At 41.0% G+C, this 17030-nt stretch overlaps 1 protein-coding gene across 1 annotated transcript in view; it reads right to left on the reverse strand.

The window, feature by feature from the left end:
- Positions 1-10955: 10955 nt before the first annotated feature.
- The window catches only part of LOC145398138 (acetoacetyl-CoA synthetase-like), a 31304-nt gene continuing 25229 nt past the window's right edge, over positions 10956-17030 (reverse strand). Inside the window, exons 11-14 of the mRNA XM_080271082.1 lie at positions 16268-16366; positions 15862-15968; positions 12511-12660; positions 10956-11186 (exon numbers count right to left, since the gene is read on the reverse strand). Coding sequence (XP_080127208.1) covers positions 12523-12660; positions 15862-15968; positions 16268-16366 — 344 coding nt within the window. The 3' untranslated portion in view covers positions 10956-11186; positions 12511-12522. The remainder of the gene's footprint in view (positions 11187-12510; positions 12661-15861; positions 15969-16267; positions 16367-17030) is intronic.

Here is a 17030-nt window from a genome sequence, read left to right on the forward strand (position 1 = left end):
TCCAAGGGTATTAAGCGGAGAAAATATTAATCTTTTTGGCATATCGCAACGCTTTTAAAAATTTCGGATATACAGCCCGCCACCGCTACACTTCTTGAGGCCTGTGTGTTTTATGAGTTTCCCCTCCTATGGTATACTTTTTGAGGCCTGTGTATGAGTTTCCCTTCCTATGGTATACTTTTTGAGGCCTGTTTATTTCATGAATTTCCCCTCCGATACACTTTTGATGCCAGTGTATTTCATTTCCCCTCTTCCGCTACATTTTTTGGGGTCCAGTGTATTTCATGTACTTCATCTTGTAGTCTTGCTCTTCAGACTCATTCAACTTATACATCAGATTATAAAGAGGTTAGCTGATGTATTTAATCCCTCTTCACCACATACTGTGTCACGAATCAAATTCGCGACATTACCCTTTTGTGAGAAGCCACGAACTATTAGTGGAAACTCACTGTTTATCGTTCAGTTAACCGCTCATCGGCGGGAGTCCTTTCAAATCAATTTGTCAGTGTCATAAGTGATCGTCCCTGTGTGAGACATTACTACTTCCGCCGACCGATTTGTTTTGGGCGCGTTTCGCTCACTTGACCGTTAGATAATTGCGGCCTACTGTTCCCCCTTGTTCCCACGACTTAGGCAGTCTAGTTGTTGCTTTGACGGAGAGAGGTCCAGTGCTCCAGAAGTGTGAGAGGAGAGATCAGCTAGCACCCAAGCTCCACAAGACCACAGCTCCAAACTCCCACCCTTGGTGATACAAAGCATTCATCGTTCAGTATTTCCTTTTGTTTCCCTAGTCTTAAGAGTTTAATTAAGGTTTTTTCTTTCTAGGCGTAAATATTTAGCTTTTGCGTGAGTGAGTGCGATCTCATTAATTTGATTTTGAAGTGTAACGTTAAATTTATTTTTGTAATCAATAAATTTAACAGTTCTTTTCCTTGAGCTTAATGTAAACTAAAATCTTGTTTCATTTCTCCAAATTAAGCTTATTTTCCACATAGCTCCTAGCTTGCATAGACGTTTTACTATTCATAACTGGTACTTAGACCAGTCTTGTTGTATTAACTTAAAATCCGTTGTGCCACCTGGGAGTTAAGCATCGGCAAGAACCTGATGTTAGTATTAGTTATTTATTGTCGGGGGTGAAGTAACTTTCTCCAGAGGCTAACAGTACTAATTCAGTATTTGTGAGTAATTAGTCTCTGCTGTGTACTGTTGAGAAAGTTTATAAATTCTCGTTCTTAGAGAATCGTTGCTCGATTTACCAAGACAATCATTGTCCCTGCTCTTTAATATTATTGAACATTATTATCAATTAAATAATACATAGCAGATATTTTAAAAACTCTTTGATATTATAAAAAACCCGTGACAATTGGCGACCTCATTCCAGGATATTAACTCCTAGCTTTAAAGCTATTCACGAGATAGTGCTCACTCGTTCATATTAGGTATTTATCATTAAAGTTTATAGTCACAAGTCTACTGGTGTTTACCCTTAATTTAGCAAATGAATTTTGCTTTATTAATCCGTAGTACTTAACACTATTTAGTACTTTATTCTTGGTAACGCCAGACGATTTTATTCGCTTCTGGGAAGTCGTCGTACCCATTGTGTTAATTGTTGAGTCTTCCCAGTCATTTGCATTTTCGCTTTATTCTTATCCAGTTAACTAGGTAAGACTGGTCACCACTAGCTTGTGTCTGTACTCTTTACTTGTATTTATTAGCATTCGTTTGCGAAGCAGCAATCAGTACTGAGTCGCTAGTTATTTAGATTGAGTTAGCGACATGGCTACCACCATATTTTTACAGGAAGCCAAAGATATGGGTCTTACAGACCCAACTGAAATTAAAGAATACATACTCTCACGGCATAATCAGGAGCAGCAGCGCGAGAATGATGCCCGCGAAGAGCGTAAGATACAGCGCGAATACGAGCGAGAACAGCGCGAACACGAGCGTGAACAACGAGACAGAGAACGAGAACACGAGCGTGAACAACGAGACAGAGAACGAGAACACGAAAGTGCCGAGCGAGAAGCACGAGAAAAACATGAACTTGAAGTGCTGAAGCTCAAGCGAGATTCCTTGGGTTCAGACACATCTGGTGCAGTTGGTTCAAGCTCCACGAGCGTTCTCCCTGCACATGTTATGGCGACCCCACACATCAAGCTTCCCCCATACAAAGATGGCGAGCGAATCGAGCCATACATAGCTCGATTTGAAGACATGGCCCAGCTTGATGATGCAGCTAAGCGGCTTCAGTTTCTTAGCCTGTTTGAGGGCCCTGCCCTCGATATTCTCCACAGAATTCGTGGAGACAATCTCACGTATGAAGTGATGAAAGCTGCACTCATTAAGGCGTATGGTCTCACAGTAGACGACGCCAAAGCTCAGTTCATGCGAGCTCGTCTCCAAGACAAGGAGACGGCTGTTCAGTTCCTCGACCGTCTCACTGCTTACCTAGGTGAGTGGATGGAGAAAGATGAAACTCCTTCCACGCGTGAGGGGATAATTGACCTTATGCTGCGTACACAGCTAGAGAGGTCGTGGCCTGCTGAGCTCATAGCACAGCTTAAGATCTGCCAGGTGAAAGATGCCAGCCAAATGGTAGAAAAGGCTGACGCATTCTTTACTGCATACGGGTATCAAACTCGTAAGCAAAACACCTGGAACAGAAAAGCTGATAAGTCTGGGAAGCCGTTTCGGACTGAATCCCAGCAACAAGGCCATTCTCAGAATAATGGCCAAGGTCCAAAACCGCAGTGGAAGGACCAGGGGCAAAACACTCAGAAACCTGAGTGGAAGAGGTACAACAAGTACCCTAACCAGCAGCAGTATCAGCCACGCAACCGACCGTTGGGACAAAGTTTTTCACCACCAGCTCAAAAGAGGCAGGAAGCGAATGCAGCCTTCATTCCTCAGCAGCAGCACGGTGGTCACGTCCCTACCAGTATGGGTACTTCCCCACAGTTCACTAGTCCCACAGTGACAGTGAACCTCCCTCCCCAGATGGCCAATGTTCCATCTTCCCAATATAATTCACAAGGCACAATGTTTGCCACATCAATTCAGCAGCCTCATGAGTGGCTGGCTGCTTCCACCACAGGCCCTCCCACAGGTGACAGTACCTTCCTTGTTCAGCCAGGGTTTGTGGGAGGCATTCCTGTGAAGGTCCTGAGAGACAATGGTTCCTCAGGTTGCTCTGTTAAGCAGAGTTTAGTTCGGCCTGAGCAGTATACAGGTCGACAGATCCATGCAAACCTTATTGATGGATCAGTGAGATTGTTCCCTGAGGCATGTATCCAGGTGGCATCTCCATTTTATACTGGTACGACACTTGCAGTTGTCATGCCAGAGCCTCTATTTGACCTTATAGTAGGCAATATTCAATGAGTCAAGGATAATTGCTCCGATGATGACGCTACTCAGACTTCGGCTGCTGCGGTAACACGAGCCATGGCTTAGGCTCCAGATTGTGTCACCCCAGTGATCATTGAATCGCCGCAAGATCTGATGTGTAGTCAACTTGTTGTACAAGAACAACATTCTGACCCGACACTTGCTACCGTGCGGAACAAACAAAAGGGTCGTGTGATTAAGTATTCACGGGGAGGTTGAGCCAAGTTCTTTCGTAAACAAGGACGGCTCTACCGTGAGTCACGAACACCCGAGGGCGAGGTTCGACTGCAGTTTGTCGTTCCCGCCAAGTACCGCCTAGCAGTGTTACAATGGGGTCATTGTTCAGCCTCAGGAGGTCACATGGGCAAAAGGAAGTCCCAGGGCCGTATCCGAGCTGACTTTTTCTGGCCAGGGATGGGACGGGACATAGATAGTTTTGTCCGTTCCTGCAGTGTGTGTCAAAGTAACACCACTAATCAGGGATATGTCCTTCCTGTGCCGTTCATAACCACACCTGTAATCTCAGTCAGTTGAGAGACAGGGTAGTGGTGAACTAGGTGCAGACCTGATGTCTCGCCTACTAACTGCTAACATGGACAGTTATTGTATGCTGAGTTCCGTGATAGGCATCCTCAGAGATTTGGGTAATCCAAGGACCAGCCTGGTTCCCAGTTAAAAGTGTAGACCAGACGTCTCACTCGTTGGCCCTACAGGACACAGTATATCCAGGGCTTGTACATACATGTATACCATAAGTTAAGGGGGAAGTTTGAGAACCCTGCAGAGACAGTCCGAGGCTGTGTATGAATTACCTTGTGGAACGTCTCGAGCTGTGGGCCTCTCTGAGGATTCCCGGAGAATGCACATTACCCACATGAGTGTTCACACCCACGGTGGGTGTTAAAACGTGACCTGCCCGAGATTGCGTAGCGATTTTCAGCTTCCTGTATTAATCGTAAGTGTAGAGTTAGGTTAACCAGTAAACCGCCCGTTCTAAGCAATTTGTGAATTCAAGAACTGGCACGTTTCCTGGTTAATAATGTTAGGTTAACTAGTAAACTGCCCGTTCTAAGAGATTTGAGTAATTCAAGAATTGGCACATTTCCTAGTTAATAAGCGTTAACCAGTAAGCTATAAGGGTTCTAAGCAATTTGTGAATTCAAGAATTACGTTTCCTGGTTAATAATGACATAAGTACTGATTGCTAGGCAGAGAGAGAGAAATAACAGTTTTGATGCTCCACCTTAAATCCTTTCGCAGGTGTAGCTGGTGGGTGCAGCATTGATTGCCGTGCAGATCAGCTGGTCATTCCTGTTGCATGCTGCTGCCCCTTCTCTTCTGCCTCGTCGTCATTATTTTACTATAAATTTGTATTACTGTATCATTTTACACGTAGGTACAGTTACACTACAACTGTCACACCTACACCGTGTATTACATACACTACACTACATAACAATTAGTTGTTAATGTAAATGTAGCGAACTTTCGCTCAGTTTGACCTGAGTACAGGATTTTCACCGTCGTCACGGAGTTTTTCCCTCAAGCTTGTTTCTATTAACGTAAATACGAGGTTTTTTTGCTCACTGGCGACTGCGACTTTCTCCTGTAGCAGGATAGCACACACACCACAGTGTGAATCTTGTGTGACTGAGTTAGGATCTGTACATATATATATATCATTCATTCATTGCCAGACGCCATGTATCCCAGACGGGGTGGCCAAGGGCTTAGAGTTAATTGTTTTACAGGGAGGGGCACTAATCCTCCACCAACCCCACTTGACACGTAGGGTTATATATATATATATATATATATATATATATATATATATGTATTTGTAGATATATATATATATATATATATATATATATATATATATATCCACAAATTTTTTCCCATAAGGAAAAAACTTAATTTTGTAGGGGCGTAATGTCACGAATCAAATTCGTGACATTACCCTTTTGTGAGAAGTCACGAACTATTAGTGGAAAACTCACTGTTTATCGTTCAGTTAACCGCTCATCGGCGGGAGTCCTTTCAAATCAATTTGTCAGTGTCATAAGTGATCGTCCCTGTGTGAGACAGTGCTTCCGCCGAGCGATTTGTTTTGGGCGCGTTTCGCTCACTTGACCGTTAGATAAATGCGGCCTACTGCTCCCCCTTGTTCCCACGACTTAGGCAGTCTAGTTGTTGCTTTGACGGAGAGAGGTCCTGTGCTCCAGAAGTGTGAGAGGAGAGGTCAGCTAGCACCCAAGCTCCACAAGACCACAGCTCCAAACTCCCACCCTTGGTGATACAAAGCATTCATCGTTCAGTATTTCCTTTTGTTTCCCTAGTCTTAAGAGTTTAATTAAGGTTTTTTTTTTCTAGGCGTAAGTATTTAGCTTTTGCGTGAGTGAGTGAGTGCGATCTCATTAATCTGATTTTGAAGTGTAACGTTAAATTTATTTTTGTAATCAATAAATTTAACAGTTCTTTTCCTTGAGCTTAATGTAAAGTAAAATCTTGTTTCATTTCTCCAAATTAAGCTTATTTTCCACATAGCTCCTAGCTTGCATAGACGTTTTACTATTCATAACTGGTACTTAGACCAGTCTTGTTGTATTAACTTAAAATCCGTTGTGCCACCTGGGAGTTAAGCATCGGCAAGAACCTGATGTTAGTATTAGTTATTTATTGTCAGGGGTGAAGTAACTTTCTCCAGAGGCTAACAGTACTAATTCAGCATCTGTGAGTAATTAGTCTCTGCTGTGTACTGTTGAGAAAGTTTATAAATTCTCGTTCTTAGAGAATCGTTGCTCGATTTACCAAGACAATCATTGTCCCTGCTCTTTAATATTATTGAATATTATTATCAATTAAATAATACATAGCAGATATTTTAAAAACACTTTGATATTATAAGAACCCCGTGACATACTGTCTCCCCAAAGCTTAAGAAAATAGTCTGAAGGTGTGAAGAACTGGCCAGGTGTTGGTGAGGGACGCCTTCACCTGGCGGCACCGATTTAACTGGGCGGCTCCACTGCCCGGTTATACAAAAGTCCTTAAATTTCCTATCCCCCCAAAGGAAGATGGTGGGCTGCAGGATAACTTCAGTCTGCAGTTCACTTGGTAAGTTTTAAATGAACTAGGGCCACAAGAATATAAATTAGTTGATATACGGATTAAAACAGAGTCTCTTGTACTTGATAAGCTAATGTCTTATGTATTTCACAGAGAGTATTGAGGAAGATTGTGCAAGAGTTAAGCCACCTCTTCAACAAGTCATGCCGCTCCTCTTCCTGCTGTTCATTTTCTACCCCTTCGTCTCGGCTGAGGTGGTATGTATAAAGCCCTTGCAGAAGTTGACTTTGGTTTCACTGCGCCAGGTGTTTATGTAGATATCATACACTTCTGCTCCTCCTCCTCCTTTTCTTCCTGGAACGAATTACTCAATCTACATTAAAGACAAAGGCGACCAGTAGTGTTGAAAAATAAATAAATAAATAAATAAATAAAGCATGGTAATGAGAACGACTAAGGAGCCAAATAAATCTTTAGAAAAGGTGCCACGCTGCCGTATACACTCCTGCCTAATATCTAATCCAGCACCTTTGTTTTCCAGATCAAGGAGTGTGAAAAACATGAAGAAATCGATCAGAACTGCCAATGTATGGAACTCAACGTAACGAAGTGTCCGGTGTGGGATTATCACCTCTCCCACTGCAACTTTACCGAGGAAGTGGCCAGCAAGTGCCTGTGTCAGTGTAAGGACGGCTTCAAGGCCAATCACCACGAGCTCTGCCACATAACTAAGGAATACGCTGGTTACAACTACGTCCTTGTGTTGCGTACGGATGGGGCGTGTAGGGAAGGCGAAAAAAATCTTAAAAGTGAGATTTTCCTGTTTACAGTTGAGAAAAAGGAACTAGACCTGAATGAAACTGAACCGTATTGTCGACCATGTTGCTGATTATTTCGCTTTTCAAGATCATTTTACTAAACACAGGATTCTAGGATAGTTAAGGGGTTAATGAAGGCTGTATCTAACCCATCCAGTTCGAAGTCCCCAAAATTGAATAGGAAACGTAACAAAGGAACACGACGTCTTTCTATACCTAAGAACACGACGTCTGTTCTGTTTACGTATCAGCAAAGCAGAGCATGTAAAATAAATATTCAAAAGTTATTTATTTATGGCTGGGTGAATGAATGAACTAGAATGGGACTGAATTTTGTCGATCAATTCCATTCCCCATTCGTCCTTGTTGGAGCCAGATGATTTTATGAAGATTATGAAGGTTGCACGGGGAGTTTGAGATTCCTAGGCATACTTCACAGGCCTCAGGGAACACAGTATCCAGTCCTATCCCAGTTTGATACATTGCAGGAAAAAGAACCAAGCAATACTGTATGTAATCAATTTATTTTAAAGGTATATTGCTGTATAATATTAACCTCCACTACAAGTATTCAAATGTTTATCAAAGCTGCACACTAACCCTTTCAGCCTGACGTCTGTAATAATTCCATTGTTAGTATTTCTGAAGTCAGTCCATTTAGTGAGATCTCGCAGGCTGAAAGGGTTAGACTGAGATACTAAATTCTATATATAAAAGTACTAAAAAATCAAAAGTAAAACATTCAGATCAAAATTTCTGACGACTAAATTCAGTTATGTTGCGAAGATCATTTAATCCGGTGAGAGACGCCTTCACGTGGTGGCATCGATACAACTGGGCGACTCAACTGCCAGTTAAAATACAAACGCCCCTCCCCTACTTCCCTATCCCCCGAAAGGAGGATGGTGTGCTGCAGAGGCGCAACCTAAGACTGCAGTCCACCGGGTTGCAGATTTCCGTTCTGTATACCACTCTCTATACAACTTCCTACGTATGGTTTTTCCAGGAAGACCACCCATCTTTCCCTGTTTTTACTCTTAACATAACAGACCAACACAACCTAATCTAGACCTTCCTAGAAAAAAAAAAAAATGCAACACTGGTAACCTCACACAAACGAAACCCACTCTACACCTTCCTGTAAAAAAAAAAAAAAAAAAAAAAAAAAAAAAAAAAAAAAGTGCACAAATGGTATACAGGACGGAAATCAGGCGACGGGATCACATTTCTGATGATCCTGGAGCCACCACAAGAACCATCATTCTCTTTATTCTTAGCAGCGGCCCATCAAGTTAATACTGCATTAAAAACATCAACAAACTACTCACAACAACAACAAACGCTGCTCATCACACCAGGAATCAACCTACCCTTCCTGTTGCACATCACTTCCACAAAACATTCGTTAAAAAAATCAATTATGTATGTTGTAAATGGACGTACAGTCAACCAAGAAAGTATCAGCCATCTTACATCACTTGTCATTCTGAAACACGGACGAAGCCTTGTGATATTTCGGGCACCCTAAATTATAAGTGCAATTATCATCCTTGGTAATTATTAGGACTGGAAATCGCATAAATCGGCACATATTGGATGGTGTATTTTTTGAGGCAATGATTCATGTGTCTGTAAAACTCGTTCATTTTCACAACCACTGACTCCCATGTGTGCACTACTTTTTTGGTTCACTGTACGTATGAATGTATATAAATGGACGTACATTTATATACATATACGAACCTTCCTGTTGAAAAAGTTACATGCTGAAGGAATTTTGTATATATGTAGTATAAATTGCACCTTAAAGTATACAGTAGATGGTCAATTTTAGATATATGCATGTATGTAGGAACTGCAGCACTATTCACTTTAGTCAAAATCAACACAATATTAAGTGGCAACACATGGTTGGCACAAACGATTATACGCTGGGTCACTTATATACAATAATATCTGTTCTTTGTATCAGTTAGGACAATAAATCAGGAAAATACTAAAATCAATGACACTTCTATTCATACCAAGCACCTGTAGCAATGTTTAGTCTGGATGTTTTTCTCTTCAGCTAAGCACACATCAATATACAACCTGTCGTTAATATAGATAAACCTGTACATATAAACATTACCTACATACAACCTGTCGTTCACAATGCTACAAACACTGACACCAATCTACTTTTCAGATCAATGTTTAAAATGGTTCCACCTCCTCTAATATTTACATAAACACTTAAAATCAGATGGACTTTTATCTTCCTGACTGGCATGTGTACCTCCTGCCAAAGGAGTAATATTTGCATTAATATTCTGCTACGTATCATAAGCGAAAAGTAACGCTGAGTTTCTTCGTGAGATTACCATAACATCTTGGTGATTAGTTTTATTTACACAACACACTAATCTACTTCAACCACATATTATATTTACTGAGAACAACATAAACTCTTCTGTGGCACCTTCAGCATCACATAGCAAATTCCAAGATCGACAGGTCTGAAATAAGTTCAAAAACTTAAGGTACAACTTTTCAAAGGAGGTATTTTGCACAAGTAATTTAATTTTTGAGTATTAGGCCTATTGATTTCTATATCTTTACTTATATTTCCTGACAGCAGTCTATAAATGTACAAGATACTATGTCGGTATATGTGGATAAAAAAAAATGTGTAAGATGAAATATACTAGTGCATCACAAAGAGATATTACAATTATTAAATATATAAAAAGATAAAAAGAGATTGCTGGGGTGTAACAAACAAAATAATTAGCTGAGGAAGAGGTGATATGTAACCTCCTTTGCTATACTCCCCTCAGTTTAACTTGGCCCAGATTCTCATCCTTTGCTGCTTTCACTTAGCTCAGTGGCGGAAAAAGGCATTACTGCGGCTCTACATCCTTTACCACAACGCTTCATCGTGACTAGCATCATATTCAAGCATTAATCTATTCCAACAACTCAGCATTAAGATGGAGAGATGGCAAATTTGGGTCAAGTTAATGTGTGTATAATAAGGCTCATTATTTGCATAGTTGTCGACAGTGCAGTTCAGATTAAATTGACTAGCTCTGCACTGAAGAATGCTTGTTGAGTAACCTACTAAAAATTCCTTTGTTATTTACTTTTTAAACTACATACCCGACACAATGGCTATATCCTTTGCGTCAATATTTATAAACATGCTTAAGGGAGATAATATACTTGCAATATATAGCTGCATGCACTTTATATGTAGTTCTAACAGCTGAGACAAATTTAAGCTCTCAAAGACTACATTCCTAAAGCTGCCTATGTTGAATATACGTAAAAAAGAAAAAAAATCATAAAAGAAACCAAGATACATTGCTGACTTAAGCGATGCAATCATTCAACTTTAAAATTACAACCTTGAAGGGGCTACGTATCATTGGTTCTAGGAAATATTTAAAAAATGAGATTTGCATTGAATTCAAGTACAGATCAACACTGCATAATGTAATGAAAATCTGCTGCGGTGGAATGAATGAATGAATAACAGGGGGAATGAATAATGGGAAAGGAAGAGCCTCTGAATGTCGAAGGGGAGTTAATAGGAAATTGATAGTTGATTATTTTGAGCAAGCTAAACAAGCAGTCAGAGGGAGATCTTAAAAAGCGCGATACTTTGCTCTGGAGAAGCAGCTGATCACAAAAGAATCATGAGGGATAAGATGAATGATAAATGATGAAGGTTGGCGAGTGTAGATGGAATACAAGGGTTGCTTATGACATGATGGTGATAGTGGGTGAATGTGCAAGCTGTCGTTGTTGGTGACCATTGAAATGCCCTATAGTGGGGGGGAGGCTGATGTGCTGGTCTTGACTGATGTGGAATCCTCTCCTCCTAAACTCTTGGACATCAGTCAACAGGTCAGGCTGAAAATATAAAAGAAAATTCCTTACAATGTCACCTGAGGAGGACGTACAAACACGTTCGCACACTAGAAAAACATACCAAATGCTTCTGTACCTCTCTGGACATGTTATGTATACTGCCAGGATGATGGTAAATCTATACAGCAATATCACGAAGTACACCGTTTATGCTGAGAAAAAAAGATAACACTATAAATTCTTACAGTAACACAAACTGGATAGCTTGTGCTATTAGAGGTTTTGGGGACGAAACGTCTTCATCCTATTGTCAAACTTTAAATGGTGAGTGTCTGGACCTTCTTGACAGAGCTTGTCCTCTTGTTTCATCTGGTAATGCGAATGAAAATCTGAGAACAGTCAAGCTTTAAATGGCGAGTGTCTGGGCCTTCTTGAAAGAACTTGTGCTCTTGGGTTTCATCTGGCAAGGCAAATGATTAGAGGTTTTGGGGACGAAACATCTTGGTCAAACTTTAAATGGCGAGTATCTGAGCCTTCTTTAGAGACGGCGGTGGCAGTTTGTGCGAGAAACTACAGGCAACCAAAGCTCCAGAGCCAAAGCAATGGGTGCGTACTGGAGGGCTATTTAGCTGGCGACCCCTGGACCAATTTGGCCCTTCAATCGTTTTCATTGGCCCTGTGACAATGAATGAAATATAATTTTGTGATGGCGTTCTGTCAGTCTCCCAGTACTCGACCGCTGGTGGCACAGCAGGCATCGCCACGCAAGACTTTAAGACCTGGTGAATACTAGCGGTTTGACGGAGGGTTAGTGCCCCCCACAGTAAAAAAAAAAAAAAAAAAAAAAAAAAAAAACGCGACAGGCGATTTGTCTAGGGCCACCCATTACGGGGTTAAGGCATCTGACTATAGACAGAACTTAACTTTCTGAAGTAATTACAGCCAAAGCTTGACTCTGCCTACTACCTACGGTTATGTTTGTAGAAGAAACATGCAATACTGTAAATTCCAACCAACCCATTCACCTTAGATTACTTGTACATAGCAGCTAAACACAGGAATATTTGACAAGGAAATTGAGGTAGGAGAGTCTATGCCTGTTTTATTGGTTTTCACCTTCTCAGCCTGTTTTCCCGTGTCTTTCACCTTCTCAGCCTGTTTTCCCCGTGTCTTTCACCTTCCCAGCCTGCTTTTCCCGTGTCTTTCACCTTCTCAGCCTGCTTTTCCCGTGTCTTTCACATTCTCAGCCTGTTTTCCCCGTGTCTTTCACCTTCTCAGCCTGTTTTCCTCGTGTCTTTCACCTTCTCAGCCTGTTTTTCCCGTGTCTTTCACCTTTCCACCTGGTTTTCACCCTGTTTTTACTCACCCAGGAATGCTTCTACCAGCCGCTGAGTTCAGGAATGTTGGCGAAGAGGTCGAGAGATTCTGGGTTTGAGAGAGCATCTTTATTTTTGACCTTCTCACCCTCCAGCATCTGTCTTACTGCAACTTCAACCTTCTTCCCACTCACCGTGTACTGGAAATGTGAAGTAAATGAATGGGTGAGTGAATTACAGTTCAATGTATAAAAAATGTGCATCCCTATTCTTCACCTGATTATTTCGTATTGCAACTTAAACCTTTCTTACACTACTGATGCACGTGTGATTAAACAAATATCTGAGACGATGCCTTTTACTGTGTCTCCTAGCACCAAATTCATCACCCAACAAAATATGATGTAAGATGATTAACCTTTCGTGGCACAGTTTAAAGACGTGGTAAGTTTCATGATACCAACGCTCACTATACCTAAATGATTTTAATGAAGCGTTGTGGCAAACAGGTAGCCGGCAGAGACAATGAAAACAGCGTGGAAAGTGAAGAGAAATACATATGGAAGTATACATTTCCATTTTTTTTTTTTTTTAATGCAAGGAAGAAGGAACCAAAGGCAACGAGCCCACAGGATTGTTCCAAGAAAGACTAAGATCCCATTCAAAACGGCGAGCTAGTCACCATTTCGGTGCGATTTCGTCACGAGTGGCGCTGTTTGTGGCGAAAGGACACAACTAGATCAATACTGGATGATAATTCCACTAGAAGCACGTGCTGACCTGCCAATAAATGCTAGCCAGTAAAGAGGAGACTTGAAAGATGGCGTTAACGTACACTTTCAATAGATGGCGAGCTAATCATTTTGGGCGATAAATCCACTAAATGCACGTGTTGGGTTGCCAATACATGCGAGCCAGTAAAGCGGAGACTTGAAAAAAGGCACATGTATTTCCAATAGATGGTGAGTCATCATTTTTGCGCGATTTCATGAAGGTTTTTTGGTGACGTGAGGACAGACCAGATCAGTGATGGACGATGATTCCACTGTAAGTGTTGAACTGCCAATAATTTTTTTTTTTTTTTTTTTTTTTGTATACACGATTAACGAGTGTCAGGTAACGTTATCACGTGTAATTAATGTTCAAAGGTTTAAATGTTACGATATGGGTGACTCCATAAAACTGTGCAGAAGTTATAACCCAAAGCCCAATTATTGATGAATGAGTACAGGGTTAAAAATGGCTGAAAAGTACAGTCGTCATACACTGATTTTAGCTTATGGTTACGGTTTTCTCTTAACACGCTCATTTAAACAAATATCCACCACAGCACAGTATCATATTTATCTCTTCCACAGAGCTGGTGAGGCGGAAGTGCTCAGTTGTATGTGAAGAGATGCCATTATTGTTTGGAAAAGGGAACCTTCTGGGCGAGGGGGGGATGGTGGGTTGCTGCTCGCGTTTCAAGTTTTATTGTTGACTTTATGACACAAGGGCACAAAGCTGATGACCTATTGCCAACACCATGAACCATCCTAAGAAGAAAGTGAAAGACCCAGGGGAGAACACTGACAGGGCTCCTCAGTTGTGACACTGAAAAAGCAACACGCATCGCTCGCTTCCAGAACGACCTGTGAATCAAACCGCCGTGGCGCAAGGGCACAACGCTGATGACATACTAGCGAAAACCTTAAACACCAAGAAAAAAGTGAAAAACCCAGGGGAGAACACTGAAAGATTTCTACTGGTGTGACGGTGAAAAAGCAACACGCATCGCTCGCTTCTAAAACTTTTTATCTTTTTTTAGACCAACTACACACAGAGGACTATGAAGAAGCCAAGATTGGAGTTTTTGAAGATGCAAGCGAGGCCAAGAAGTGGTGTAAAAGTGTTGTAACAAAGGAAAAACAAGCCACTGATGACTCAACAACGACTCGTGGACGTGGGAGTGGCAGAGCAAGGAGGCACCAAGAAATGTTTGGTGCACCGAACCCTGCATCTAATAACCAGTGCACCGAACTCCAGCTAATATCTAGTGCACCAAACTCTATAGCTAATATCAGGTACACTAAACTCTGCAGCTAACATCAAGTGCACCAAACTCTATAGCCAACATCCAGTGCTCCAAATTCTACAGCTAACATCAAGTGCACCAAACTCTACAACTAACATCAAGTGCACCAAACTCTGCAGCTAACATCTAGTGCCCAACCCTATACAGCTAACATCCAGTGCCCCATACTCTACAGTTAACGTCCAGTGCACCAAACTCTGCAGCTAACATCTAGTGCACCAAACTCTGCAGAACCAACGCCTTTTCTATGGTTCATATTAAATAAAGCCAATTTATTACCATCCAACACAAAAACCAACAAAATTTGAGGAAAATGATCAAAGTTGCATTCAGTTTTCCTAAGCTAATTACTGTACTATCCAAAACTCCATGTACCATCCTCAAATCAAATTTTGCAACATACCATTGTCTCCACAGCAGTTTCTGTACCAAATGAGACTAAATTCATTACTGTGCTACGAATTTTAAACCCTTGTTTGCTGCAAGCATCTGAGAAGTACCGGTTGACAGATTGCTACAAACCTCTCTGAAGGCTCTTAACGAATGTTAACGGAAAATAGCAGCACCAGGGCATGACTTAGCTCACAGCTCTCAGGTTAATGAGTAAACAGACAAAAAAAGCTGCATACTATCCTATGAGCATGGTTCAAAAATAAACTTGTCCAGAACACAAACCATTCACGTATCAAGTTATCTCGGGGTTTCTCCAAAACAATCGTACAGCAAACTAATGGAGTTGCAGTTTTCAATGTGTGACTCAGACTTCTTCATACTTAGCTTGACTGAAATATTCATTTTCATCAGTTATATTACACCACAAATGTTTCTGTGCAGCGAAGTTTGAGACAGTGAATATTTTGTCCATTGTCCTCTAATGCTGTTAATGTCTGGTGCTGTGAGCTAAATCCTGCGAGTTTTAGTGCAAACAAATGTCTGATGCACTGGATTCTACAGGTACTGCTTTGTGCAGCCAACTCTGCAATTAATATTTTGTCTAGTACACCGAATTCTGCAGCTAATATCCAGTAAATTTATTGCTGCAGCTAATGTTCGATACAGTAAATTCTGCAGCCAATGTCAGGTACAGAAAATTAAGCGGCCAATGTTTGGTATGGTAAATTCTGCAGCCAATGCCAGGTACAGTAAATTAAGCAGCCAATGTTTGGTATGGTAAATTCTGCAGCTGATGTTCAGTACAGTACATTATACAGCCAATGTCTGCTAAAGTATATTATGCAGTTAATGTCTGCTAAATTACGCAGTTAATGTTCAGTACAAAATTCTGCTGTCAATGACCTTTACAGCCAATTCTGCAGCAAATACTCACGGGAATCTCAGCAATGGGGAGTATATGAGCAGGAACGTGCCTTGCTGACAGCTGGGAACGTATGGCTGTTACCAGACGCTTTTTCAACTCATGGGTGAGTGTGCAGCCTGTGGGAAATATTCAAGATGGATGTTAACCAAATTTCTACGACAACCAAATGTTCGTATAGGTCTTTTCAAATATTTTGTTTAAGTGTGATTACGATAATCCAGTCTGTATATTTTATACTTTATGAAGTGCTTAGTAACTACATAAGTGAAAACCAAGATTACTAATACTGTACATACACATAGCCTCAGATCGAGAAAACTTGGATAGGGAAGTCTGTCAGCGAGCTAATGATCTAAAGCAAGCCATCACACACAATATAAGCTCAGTAACATGTCAATAAATTCCTTATTAGTACCTGGGCATAGTTTGATGAACATCACCACCCGTTCCTCACCGCCTCCGTGTTTGCGCTGACCTACGCACACGCAGTCATTCACCTCCACAAACTGCTCCACTGTAGAGTTAAAAAATCACTGTGTTAATACGGGTTTAGGAAGCCTTCCAGTGACAACCTTTGGATATTATGTTTCTGTTGCTAAACAATTTCATTCTGCTAAACATTACGACCTGCAGAGTACTGAGCTTTTACTTATGGAGACATGTTTAGTTCTTAAATAACGTGATAAATTTCTTAGGCTATCATAATTATACTTTCTGCTGCAGTGGACCCAATACACGTTGCAGTTGTGGACATAACACCACTAAACCTTTTGCAGCAATGGACAAATAAAACTATTATGTTAACATTTATGCAGCAGTGGACAACATTCATGTTTGAATTTCTGTAGCCTAGGGCAAAAGTCATTAACCCCTGTGCAGCAATGGACAAAAAATTCAAACATTCTGCAGCAATGGACAAAAAATTCAAACATTCTGCTGCAATGGACAAATTGAACGTTCTACTGCAATGGATAAATAATTCAAACGTTCTGCAGCCAAGTAACACTGGACTACAAATTTTTGTAAAGTTATTTGCTTCGAAGGTGAACTTCGCTGTTTCTTATGGATCTTAATGTGCTGAATTTAATGACAAAACAGCTGATTGGCTGCTGTTTCTAAGATATTTCAGTTTTTATACTTAGCACTTGTGTACATAATGCCGACAGTTCAGTGTTAAT

The sequence above is a fragment of the Coenobita brevimanus genome, chromosome 44 (assembly GCF_032717465.1).
Source record: "Coenobita brevimanus isolate Jiangsu-jjx chromosome 44, ASM3271746v2, whole genome shotgun sequence".
NCBI classification, from domain to species: Eukaryota; Metazoa; Arthropoda; class Malacostraca; order Decapoda; family Coenobitidae; genus Coenobita; species Coenobita brevimanus.